General features: G+C 38.1%; 2 protein-coding genes across 2 annotated transcripts; one reads left to right on the top strand and one right to left on the bottom strand.

The window, feature by feature from the left end:
• Positions 1 to 268: 268 nt before the first annotated feature.
• On the bottom strand, positions 269 to 8,394 carry dnai2b (dynein, axonemal, intermediate chain 2b). Its single transcript, XM_032581427.1, has 12 exons — positions 8,004 to 8,394; positions 6,787 to 6,948; positions 6,514 to 6,632; positions 5,573 to 5,715; positions 4,712 to 4,825; positions 4,504 to 4,643; positions 3,622 to 3,744; positions 2,605 to 2,828; positions 1,463 to 1,598; positions 1,237 to 1,383; positions 815 to 1,042; positions 269 to 733 (listed from the first exon to the last, which is right to left on the bottom strand). The coding sequence occupies exons 1-12, from the start codon at positions 8,184 to 8,186 to the stop codon at positions 398 to 400; spliced, it is 2,055 nt and encodes a 684-aa protein (XP_032437318.1). The 5' UTR covers positions 8,187 to 8,394; the 3' UTR covers positions 269 to 397.
• Positions 8,395 to 8,957: 563 nt separating this feature from the next.
• Positions 8,958 to 12,611, top strand: LOC116731618 (gastrula zinc finger protein XlCGF57.1-like). Its single transcript, XM_032581430.1, has 2 exons — positions 8,958 to 9,352; positions 10,385 to 12,611. The coding sequence occupies exons 1-2, from the start codon at positions 9,178 to 9,180 to the stop codon at positions 11,638 to 11,640; spliced, it is 1,431 nt and encodes a 476-aa protein (XP_032437321.1). The 5' UTR covers positions 8,958 to 9,177; the 3' UTR covers positions 11,641 to 12,611.
• The last annotated feature ends 76 nt before the right edge of the window (positions 12,612 to 12,687 follow it).

Below are 12,687 nucleotides of genomic sequence, written 5' to 3'. Positions count from 1 at the left end.
AAATAGAAACTGTTAGAAAATGTTTCAGTATTTGATTTCAGTGGTTTAGTCCTGTTTTTTTTGTTGCCAGTCTTTAAAGTACAGAAATGAAGTTCCTATTTCTACAGTGATCAGTTTTAAAGTCTAAAATCTACAAACACAAGAGACTGATTGTTTTTTCCCCAGCCTGATTTTTGTTGCTTGTCTTTGTAAAACCTTTCCAGACTGTTGAGGAACCCAGTTTTTATGAAGTGCTCCATGGTGTATGACCAGATCACACAAACACAGATGAACTGCACTCAGTTTAATGATACCAGAATGTGAAAACTAAGATGCAAATAACAAGTGAATGGAAAAACATTAAACTGGAACGAAGGTGAAGAGTTTGAGGCAGGACAGATGTTTTCATTCATAAGGATTACTCAGTTTGACCATCTTCTGCCTCAATCTTCTCTTCTTTTTCCTCCTCAATCTTCACTTCATCTTCTGCCTCAATCTTCACTTCACTTTCTGCCTCAATCTTCACTTCACTTTCTGCCTCAATCTTCACTTCACTTTCTGCCTCAGTCTTCACTTCACTTTCTGCCTCAGTCTTCACTATATCTTCTTCATTCTTTACTTTATCTTCTTCAATCTTCACTATATCTTCTTCATTCTTCACTTTATCTTCTTCAATCTTCACTATATCTTCTTCATTCTTCACTTCATCTTCTGCTTCATTCTTCATTTCATTTTCATCGCAGGCCTCTTCCTCCTGGAGGAAAGAGTGAAACAGATTATAAAACAGATGTGACCAATAAGAATAATAACCAAAGGATCCTCCGTCTCTCCTCACCTGTGGTGCTGCCGCTCTCCTCTCTTTCTCCCTCTTCCTCATCTCTGTTTCCACCAGGCTGTAGAAGTCGCTCTCAACCTTGGCGAGGAGCTCCTCGGGGTCGTCGTCTCCGTCCTCCCGCCCTGCCTCGTCCTCTCTGCTCTGTTCGGAGCGACTTCTCTCCTTCAGACGGATCTCCCTCTGACGGGCCTCCAGGATCTTCTCTCGCTTCGTCTCTCTCTCAAACATCTGCAGAATAACGCAGGAAAATGTTTTCAGAGAATGCTGGTGGATAAAGTTTATTCCAGTGTGAAACAAAATCTTAAATGCTTTCTTTAAAAACGCAGGAGTTGTTTTAGAATATTTTTACGTGGCACTACATTTACTAGTTTATCTTGTTCCTAAGTGAAATCTCTGATCAGGAAATGCTTTGTGTTTCTTACAGCAGCCATTAGACTCTTCTCGTTCTTCTGCAGGGTGGACAGTCCAGAGGAGATTTGCAGCAGCGCGGCTTCGCCGCTGTGGGAGCCACACGCCAGCACCTGGCCGTTGTCCTGGATACGGAGGCTGTACAGCGGTTTGTCACTAACCTGGAGACAGAGCAAACGTCACGGTGATTCTGACTCAGCAGAGGAGACGCTGCTGGGAGTTCTGGTGGGATCGGAGCACCTTGACGCTCAGCGTGGGCTCTCTCTGTTTGAACAGGAGGTCCCAGATGTCCAGCACACCCTCCATCTTCACAGTGAAGAAGACAGAAGGTCTCACTGGACTCCAGCAGGCGTCCATCAGGTAGGACATCTGGTACCTGGAGCGCAAAACCCCAGAGGAATAAAACTGAAGTCTGGTATTTGGTAGAGATGCACTGAACAGATATTAATATCTGTATCGGTCACGATATTGGAAAAAAATCTGGATCAGGGACAATGTGCCCGATCTATTCTGTCTAATTCTATGCTTTGTGCTCTGAGTGGCGTCATGTTTATTATTTATTTCACATTATATCTAGAATAATTGTACTTTCTGAGCCATTTGACAGAAGATTTAAACTGAGATGCAGTTTATTCTTTCAGTTCCTTTATTATTTATTTTACATTGGCTGTTATTCTCCTAACTGCACTGATTGAGCAAATTAAAGAATTGTTTTTACATATTTGACCAAGCTTGGTGCAGAGTTATGAAATAGAGTTTTAATTTTAAAAAAGAAATCTTTTACGTCAATCCAGCTGTTTCTCTGTATCAGACTGGCATTGTCCGAAACTACACTGCAAAAACACAAAATCTTACCAGATATTTTTGATCTGGTTTCTAGTGCAAATATCTTAGCAAACTGGAAATGAGACCAAACTAACTTACAAGAAACTTTTAAGAAATGATTAAAATTAATTCCTTAATACTGATGAAATAGTTTCACTGGTAGATTATTTCGTTTATAACATGGGAAAAATGTCTTGTTGTAAGTGAAATAATCTGCCAGTGAAACTAGAACTATTTAATCAATATTAAGGAATTACTGACTAAAACACGCTCCAATATCATGCTGAAAAGTTACTTGAAAGTTAGTTTTGTCTTATTTCAGCTGTACTAAAATATTTGTACTAGAAACTAGAGCAAAATTACTTGAAGATTTGGTGTTTTTGCAGTGTAAACCTCAGATATTGGTATCGTATCAACAGTGAAAACATGCGTCCCTGGTATTTAGAGTAAAAAAGAGCAGAAAGTTCAGGAAGAAGAAAGAAAATGGAAAACAGATGGACAGCCCAACACAGTGATCTCTGCAGAGCCTCTTCCAGAGGAGCGAGGCTGATTCCTACTTGGTCCACATGATGGAGGACTCCTTGATGTCCTCTGACCAGATGCGGGCCGTCCAGTCCCCAACAGTCAGGAAGTTTTTGGGGAAGAAAGGATTCCTCTGAATGGCGTAGATGGGTCCGTGGTGGCCTTCGTAGGTGCAGACGATCTTCTCGGCCGGAGTCTTCGCCTTCCTGTTGCAGGAGACCACCATGCCTTGCTCTGTGCCCACCATGAACTTCGTTGGCTGAGGGAAACATCAACATGATCAGGATGTTGACATTTAGCTTCCAGCAGACTTACATAAAAAAGCACTAAAAATAAGTAAGTCTTGTTTTTTGTAACTTAAGCTCTAAACATCGATTGATTGCTTGTGCAGAGGTGGATGTATTATTATTATTATTATTTTAATAGATAAAAGGGGAGAAAATAAAGGTAAGGTAGTGAAGTCCAGGTTATTTGAAAAGCACATTTCAGAAACAAGACAGTTTAATGTGCTTTATGTGATAAAAACTAAATAAAAAAGGTAAGATAGTCAGGTTGTTGACAAATAATAATGTCCTAAAATTATAAGAGACACAATTATTGATGAAGATAATTCAAGGCCGGTCTCAAGCTGAAGATGTTTCTTCCTGTTAAGAACATATTTTAAACAGGAACTAACTGCGTTCCTACACAGATTTGGAGGAATCTGGGAGAGGCGGCCATGTTTAACTGGCTGAGCTTAAAAACAATCTGTGATAATTGGTTATTATTTGCTGAGATGCATTATTGGCTAAACTGACCTCAAATACAAAGATTGGACTCATTGCATCAGATTGTAGCTATGGTAACAACAATTAAACTATGAGGACTATTATTTGGAACGTGGCAGTTCCTGTTGACGTTAAATTTTAAACAATTTAAAATGTTTTAATTCATCAATGCTGAAATCATTAAATCTAATTTAATAATGTTCTAATTCTGAATGGATAAATGTTAAAACTGCAGTTTCGGTTTGTGAACAGAACAAAAACAAAGTAACAGAAACAAACAGTCACCATGGTGGGCTCAAACTCCAGAGAGATGGCACCTAAAGCCCGGTCCAGATTCCCCTCCCGGCTCGGGTCCAGAACCAGACGCTCTGTTGGCTCGCTCAGCTTACGAACGTCCCACCACAGAATCTGACAAGAGAAGATAAACCGTCCTCTCAAAGGCTCATTACTTTAACTAGGACATCTCCATTAATCCATCAAATGTCCCTCCATCATTCACTGACCGGTCCGGTTCGGTCTCGTCCAGCAGTCATTGATCTAAAGCAATAACTAACGATCATTTTAGTCATCAGTTATTTTGAATCAGATAAGAACAATTTTTATACAAGCAAAAACATTAAAAAATGCAAATAAACAAATACTTCATTTATTTTTCTTTAAAAAAAATTTTTTTGTCTGAAATGCAACAAAGTAGCATTTCTTCAGCGAACGTTTGAAAATAAGTAGCAAAGGTTGAACCTGCAGTTAAAAAATACTTCTAACATCAACAGGTGAAAAGCTCAGCCTGACTTATCAATGCGCTGTAGAGCTTACCTCTGGATTAACCAATTAATAATTCGATGGTAAAAGGAGCTCAATGGATTTTATTTTACAGAATTTAAATCAGATGAAGCTAAATCTATGCTACTTGAAGAGTTTTGAATTAAATGTATTAAAAGACAAAGTTTCTTTTGTCTTGAATGCAAAACTTATGTATTTTTCTGTACAGTTTTGGCTTAATATCTTAATATCTGGGTTGTTCTTTCAGCAGATGACCTTTTCTTGAGTGCATACCACAGTTAACAATTAGTAAATTAATTAACAATCATTTAAATAATTGATCAATCGATTCAGTCCCATATTAATCCACCTATAAGACATGATTTCATCTGTGTGGGATTGTTCCACCTGTCCGTCGGTGGAGGCGGAGAAGGCGTCCGTCCCCGTCTTGGACTGCAGCCAGATGATCTTGTAAACCGGGTCTCTGTGGTTGTGCTCCAAAGAAGAATACTCCACAGGCTGGCTTCCTCTCCGGGTGTCCCAGAAGGCTAAAACAAACGCACCCACAGATAAATCTCCACCCTGGGAATGATTTGAATCCTGAATGTGAACGCACCAATCTGCCCGCTGTAGCTGCCCCCCACCAGAGTGTGGGGGTCCTTCGGGTTGTAGTCCAGACAAACCAGTGGAGATTCTGGTTTCAGAGCCATCTCAGGGTAGTTTGGGTTCTCTGGAAGACAAAATATCCAACAAATCTGAGGTTGAGGTGGAAATACGTTTCTACCTTAGAACTACAAATATCAAAGCATTTTTTTTTTGACAGACCAAGAGGAGCTCGGAGCTGTGAAGTGAAAGCAAAATAACGCAAAGTTGATTTTTTAAATAAAATTCTTTGGTCTAATGGTATGTATTTTTTTATATTATATTATATTTTTATATTCACTCATATTTATACAGCCTTTCCCATTTTTAATCTGGTTCTTATTCTATTTTATATTATTTTGTTCTATAGTTTATCCAGCTGGTTTCTGTTTGTGACCTAGTATGCGTCTCTGATGTTGTGTTTAATGACACTAAAGATAATCTGAATTCTCAGCTCCTTTCAGTCATGTCTCCACCAGATTTACACACCTGGATTCTTAATTTCTGCACATTTGTTTTAATATCCTGCCCTCTGTCAGACTAGATGGAAACATCTACATCTGAAACCAGAAGTTTACATACACTAAATTAATTTTTTCCCCACTGTCTGAAGTTAAATCAGAAACAAACTTCTCCTTAGGGCTGCAACTAATAATTATTTTACGAACCAATTATTCCACCTTTCCATCATCTATAACCACCTTCAATATCCCAGCTGAAGAAGAGCATCCCCACAGCATGATGCTGCCACTACCACTGGAGGTTTTTGGTTATATTGTGTTGAGAAAAACCACAGGAAACTTCACCAGGCCTCTGTGACTGAAGTTTGACCCACCGAGGTCCCAGATGTAGGAGTCGAAGCTCATGTCTGCGGGGCTTTTTTGGAAGTCCAGGCTGCAGTACGCCGCCGCCAACTTCCTGCCACCATCGGGATGCCACGACAGGCCGGTGATGGTACGCTTCACCTTGTTAGGATCTCTGAGGGAGACGTGAAGCATGGAACAAAGTCTGAATCAGTCTGACGTAAGACTGAAACTATTAATCAAATTAATGGTGATGAACCGATTATTGAAATAATCAACTAATTTAATAAGAGATTGATAACTGCCGTATACAGATTCTAAAAAGGATCATTTTCTGAAAGAACAACACACTGAGTTGATATTAAGCCAAAATTGTACAAAAAATATATAAATTTTCCATTCAAGGTAAAAAAAAAATCCCTTCTTCCTTCTAAGAACTCCTCAAGTGGCAATTTTATCTTCACCAGGTTCAAATTCGGTAAATAAATCTCTTATTAAACACCTATTGATATCCAATTAATAATCAGTTAATCCAAAAATAATCACCAGATCATCCCTACACTGTATTGATGTTAAGTCAAGCAGAAAGGTTTAAGCTTTAACATGTTAGAAATATTTTTCAGCTGCAGAAAAAATTCAATGAATTACACCAACATTTAATTTCCCTTCAGGAACAATAGAGTGTTTTTGAAATGAATTGAATCCTTTGGTACAAGCGTTCACTAAAGGAATGCTGCTATTGCACTTTATGCAAGAAAATGTTTATTTTCTTATTAAAAATTAAACTGAATGTCTTGTTTATTTGCAGCATTTAATGTATTTTTAATACAATTTAAAAAGGCTGAAGTGGTTATATAAAAAATCTGCATAATGTGAAAATTTTTCCTATTAATCGTCAGAGTAATCGATAGATTCATCAATAACTAAAATAATGGTTAGTTTGAGCCCTGCGCTGATGCTTGGTCAGATTTACCTGAAGACGCACATGGTCTTCGCTGTCGGTAACTCCGGTACTTTCTCCATCGTGTCTTCCTTGAAGTGCTCCTGATAGATGTCTATGGTGTTGTTCTGCCTGATGCAGTGGTCCATCACCTGGTTGTCATGGTGACAGCAGAGGGACAGCGGTTAGGTAAATCGATAAAACAACATTTTCTGTCTTTACACGATCTTCACCTGAATGGAAAGACTTAAAATCAAATAAATGAAAGCAGCGGTGACTTTCTGATTGGACCAAAGTTGATCTTACGTAGCCCAGGTGCACGAGGCTGTTGACGTAGTTTTCCTCTTTTTCAATCTTCTTCTTGAAGCGGACGGTTTGTTCCAGGTCCCTCGGGTTGATGTCTTTTGGCCACGCACCCTCCATGTGGTTCACGCCAGAATTGTTGGACTCAAAGCGCTCAGTATTTACCTGAAAACAGCAAACATTTTACCCAGATTAACACGGCTTAATCTTTAGTTGCTTAAAACTTAAAAACGTCAGATAGTTTCACTGTTTCCTCCAGACACTTTTCATACTTTCACAGCTAGGAATAATTTTATTAAGTCCACCAGAATATGCTAAAATTAGATTTTTATCCACTTACATGTCGCTTAAGCAGAAGGCAAAGACAACATGTTTCTCAGAGATGTTGCATCATGTTACTGTAATGTGAAAAACGTTTATTAACTTTGCTCGTTTAAAGTTCATAAATTAACACGACAAAATAAGGTTCAATGTTAGAGGTTGGTCTATAAAGCAACAGTCCAAGATCTAAAAGTATAAAAAGAATATTAATTTACTGTAAACCTGCAATACGCATAAGAATCCATATTCATTTATGTATAAAATGTTCCCATCTTTAATAGGGTTTCAACTAACTTAAATAAGTAGTTTCTAATTACTAATCAAATGAAAATATGGCATAGAAAGCATGTTTATATACTATATTAAATTATTTTATTAGATGTTTAATTATTTTTTTTAATTTATCTTAAATGATTTTAGAAAAACTTTGATAATTTTCAATTGTTTGCATATTTCTGTTGCTATATGGAGGGGCTAAGATTTCACACACCTGGTTTGGTTCACCCAGAAGCTACAATTATTTAGACAACATAAATAAAAAAGCAGCTAAAGACTAAAAAAATATTTTCCTCTATTAATGTTAACTTTCTGCTCATGAAAAGAGCCAAAGATATCACAGCATCACAAGCAGAACCACCTGATTGCTCCATAGCTACTAAAAAGCTGAACAGGTGTTCAGATTCTGCACTTTATAGTTTTGCATTTATTTTGTAGGTTTCACCTAATTTGCTGATTTGACATTTACAATGATTTATTTTCCCTTCTCCTAAATCTCTTATAATAATAATAACAACCCCACATAATTAAGTAATAATGTCAAATAGGTGATTTACTATGAAACGGTCAGAAAGTGTTGCCAAAAACCGTTATTTAAAAATGAATTTAAAAGGTAAACTAACCGGGTGCTCACACATGTCCACGCAGGCCTGCGAGGCCTGATCTCTGGGGGTCTTTACGACAAAGTTGGAGATCAGGTTCGGATTCGGCTGGATGTCCACCATCACCGTCTCAGCCCGGTCGGAGAACAGACCCGGACGGCCAAACTCCCGGCGGAACTTCGTGTAAACGTAGGTGATCTCCATGGCTGGCGGGATTCGCCGCGCAGCCGCCGGGGACGAGCGCCGAGAAGCAGGAGGACGGACTCAGAGCAAACCGGGCTAAAAACTTTGTCCAAAGAACCGAAGACGAACTCTAACTGAAAGAAAAAAAAGACAATGGCGGCGGAGCGGCTTGTCGTATCCTAGCAACGCCGCCATGGCAACAACTTCTTTTAACGGCTAGTTTTCAAAAATAAATAATGTAGTTAATTTCACCAATTATTATTCGGTTTTACCCTATTAAATTGAAAATATGGTATGCGGTAATTATAATTGTAAAAAATAATAATAATAATTGTAAAAAGTTGATATTAAGCTTTAAATTGATTTTAAAAGTCCAAATTATAACTCTTTGTCTCGTTATTATTTGTTTGAATCTCTAATATGATATAGACATTTAATTTTCCAATCTCTTAAGTAGCAGGAAAAGACTCAAAAACACGACAATATGTATTATAACAATTCCAAACAAAATAATCCAAATTTAAAATGACTAATTTTACATCTTAAAAAGCACAACCCTGGTTAGTTTGAGTTTCAATACAGAGAAAAATGTTCTGCTCTGATGTATTAACTGTCACAAAGATGTCACAATCAAGAGTACTCATTCAAAATGTTGTAAGCATGTTCAAATCTCTAAAACGAAATCTATTTTTTACAACACGAGTCAGTGGCAAGTCAATGCAAAACCCAGATTTAGAAGTAAATATTTTGCATAAATTTAGACAAAGACGTCTTCAATTCAAAATTTACCTGGACCAATACCTGGAAAAATAAAATAAATTTTAAAAAATCACGATGGATTTAAATGACAAGCAGTTGTAAACAAAACACGGAGGTCGCGAATTGGGGCTTTTATTTTGAAAACCCACCCGGAAACCGTTCTTTTGTTTACTCAAATTAAGCAGGAGGATGGTTTGGTTTGGTTCTCTGGTCTAAAACAGCCCAAAAAACGCCAAAGTCTGCAGCTGTAAAGATGTCCAGACTCCAGAGTCTGAAGGTCTTCGTCAGCCAGCGGCTGTCCGCGGCCGTGGAGGAAATCCTGGGACATCTGGAGGAGACGATCCTGGAGTACGAAGAGGAGACGGAGCGACGCCATCGAGACTTTCTGGATGTGATTTTAACGGCTGAAATGAAGCATCGCAAAGCAGGTTTGCATCGACACTAAATTCTCATTTACAAACTCTTAACAGCAACTACAACGTCTGAAGGAATAAAATGCTTTACATTTAGTCAGAAAACAAAAATCTGACGTTTTGTTATGATTAAGAAGTGCTGCATGATTTTATGTTGGGGGTTTTTTTCTGCAGCAGGAATGTGATATAGATAGAGGTCGGTATATAGAGTACCCAAAAATTTTACACAAGTAAGAGTACCTTTACTTCAACGTATTTTTACTGAAGTAAACGCAAAAAGTAGCCATCCAAGAAATTACTCAAGAGTAAAAGACAGCAGTGTTAAATCTCTCCAAATTAATATTACGGATGGCACAATTTAAGACGGAACTCGGCAAAAAAAAAAAAAAAAGTCATGTTTCTTAAATTTTTCACATTTCACAGCTCAGATGGAAAAAAAAATTAAATGGATAATTTTTAGATATTTACTCTACAAATCTGACATTTATAAGAGAAACAGGAGGAAATGCTGACAGAAAGCCAAATGAAATCTGTTTTATTGTTCTCCAAATCCCACATTTTCCGTTTTTATCATTCTGATGTTCATTTCAACCACATATATCAACCCAAAAAGAAATGTAATTATAGTGCGAATAAAAAAGAACAAATAAATAGCTGGAGGTCAAACAATTCATGTTATTCTGAATTGGCTTAATAAGATGTTAAAAAGTGTATTCCTCTATTTTTTTAATAGTTCAAACATTATGTTTTCTACATAATAATGTTTGTCAACATACTAAATAGATCAGTTATAACCAGTTGTGCTTACAATTAAATTACAACTAGCAAGAAAACAAGGTTTTAATTAACTAAAACTGGCAACATAAAATATTACTGTTGTTAAATTGTAGTGCAGAACTCTTCACAGTAGCAAGAAAATATATTTTTATTACTTACTGGAGAAAACACTTCTGAAACACCGAAATTGAACTATGTTCAATGCTGGAGCTGCTGCTGTTAGGAATTATTAGCAAAAATCCCTCCCTTCTTTGTGTTTCTGTGCTTTAGGTCGTTCAGATGTCCAGCAGATGTTGATGAAGCTTCACTCTGAGCAGCAGCAGCTGGAGAAAAGCTCCACAGTCGACCAGGAGGAACCAAAGAGCCTCCAGTTTAAAAAGGAACAAGAGGAAGTTGAAACCACCAACATGTTTAGTGGTTCTGTCCATGTGAAGACAGAAGAACAGGAGGTGGAAGCTCAGTCTTCTGAGCTTCATGACAGCCAGACTGAAGAAATCGTAATCATTCTGGAGGAAGACGACAGTGGAGAACCTGAGACTGGTATTGGTTACACTAATCCAGACTTGATGGCACCAAAAACTGACCCTGGAGATGAGGAGTGTGATGTAATCCAGGATCATGAAAATCCTCTGAACGACATTGGGTCTAATGTTCTGAACTCATTCCGATGCTCTGAATGTGGGAAAAGATTCGGGTCCCTGAGCTATCTGAAGCTGCACATCAGATGCCACACAGGAGACAGACCTTTCCGGTGTCCGGTTTGCAGGAAGTGCTTCTCGTGGAGAGGACGTCTCCAGAAGCATATGAGAATCCACACAGGGGAGAAACCTTTCAGGTGCTCGGTGTGCGGAAGAAGGTTCAGCGAGAGCGGCAACCTTAAGGTCCACATGAGAATTCACACAGGAGAGAAACCCTTCAGCTGCACCATTTGTGGAAAGAGCTATGCACAACGAGGGAATCTGAACATGCACATGGCTGTTCACAAAGGTGACAGCATAATCAAATGCAGTCTTCATCACTCACAGCAGCTTCATCATCACAGCCAGGCAGGGGCTAACAGAAACTTTGTGAAAGGACAAGAATTAGCCCCTCAAGAGAATTTAAAAGCAGGACCTATTCTCAAAGTTGATGAAAGTGGATGTGGTAAAGTCCATGTAAACTGTACAGGATGTTCTACCTGTAAGAAACCTCTCAATTGCTCTGTGTGTGGGAAAAGATTTGGCTTTAAAGGACAACTGAAGGCTCACATGAGATGTCACACGGGGGAAAAGCCCTATAAGTGCCCCATCTGCTGGAAGTGTTTCTCGTGGAACGGCTGCTTGCAGAAACATGTGAAGATCCACACGGGTGAGAAACCCTATGAGTGCACTGTGTGTGGGAAAGGTTTTATTGAAAGTGGGAACCTAAAAGTTCACATGCGGATTCATACAGGAGAAAAGCCCTTCAGCTGTCCGGTGTGTGGGAGAAGATACAGACAGAAAGGAGGTCTGACTAAACATCTGGAAGTCCATCAAGACCACAAATGAGTTCTAGATGACAAACTTTACATGAAATCGGATGCATCTTATTTACAGCTGTTAAACCTCATACTTTATTGAATATTTGTGAACATTTTCTCTAATTCCTAATCCTGTAGAATATTATCCTATTTAACCCAAATAACCTTTTTTCTACTATGGTACTCGACTCATTGTCTTCAGTTCTTTAACTGCAAATAAGTCTAGGAAATGCTAAAAACCTTGAACTGTGATGGGTATTAAAATAATTGGTGCATTTTAAATAAAATAAATATGGATGCAAATCATGAAGCAGTGCAATCGGCCTCATTTTTTCTGAACCCCATGCAAGAAGAGGATTGAACTAAACTCAAACGAACCCAAGGCATGCATCAGATCCAATAGCAGCAGCATTTATGCATCTCTTTTGCAGATACAGACATAATCAAAGCTCCAGGCTCCTGACTTGAAGAACATCTAACTGGAAGAATTGTGTGTAGATGTTTTCGAGGCACTGAAGCAGAATGGAGTGGACCCAACACATCATGTCCTGATCTAAATACTGTAGATTCAAGAAAAGATTAGAAACAGTCATTGACGTCTAGTCTGGGATCCCACTTCCATTCTTCCCAGCAGTGGTCAGCCTAACAAAATTACTCCAAAAGCACATTGACGGCTCATCCAGGATTGGCTTAAAGATAAAAGGTAACGACTGATGTTAAAACTGTATCAGATTGTAAAACGATCATGTGGGGTCCATACAAATATGTCCTGAACTAATTTGTGACATGAGAATAAATAAACATTTGCCTGATCAGATCCTGTTAGCTTCACTTGAAATGTAAGGGTTTTTTTTAAAAATGTTGATCAACAGATGTTAATTTATCGGAGTTTCACAATTATAATACTCTTTAATCACAGTTCTGCTTCAAATAAAGAACTTCATGTTTACTAGATTAATTAATAATTTACAGGTCTGTATTGCCTTCATGAACAGTGATTTAAAAAAAAAAAGAATTTAACCTGTAAAACTGTGATATAAAATTTGATGCCTGTTGAAAATCTATGTGCAAATAG

Source organism: Xiphophorus hellerii, chromosome 13 (assembly GCF_003331165.1).
Source record: "Xiphophorus hellerii strain 12219 chromosome 13, Xiphophorus_hellerii-4.1, whole genome shotgun sequence".
Taxonomy (NCBI): domain Eukaryota; kingdom Metazoa; phylum Chordata; class Actinopteri; order Cyprinodontiformes; family Poeciliidae; genus Xiphophorus; species Xiphophorus hellerii.
This window is presented reverse-complemented; position numbering and strand designations above follow the sequence as displayed.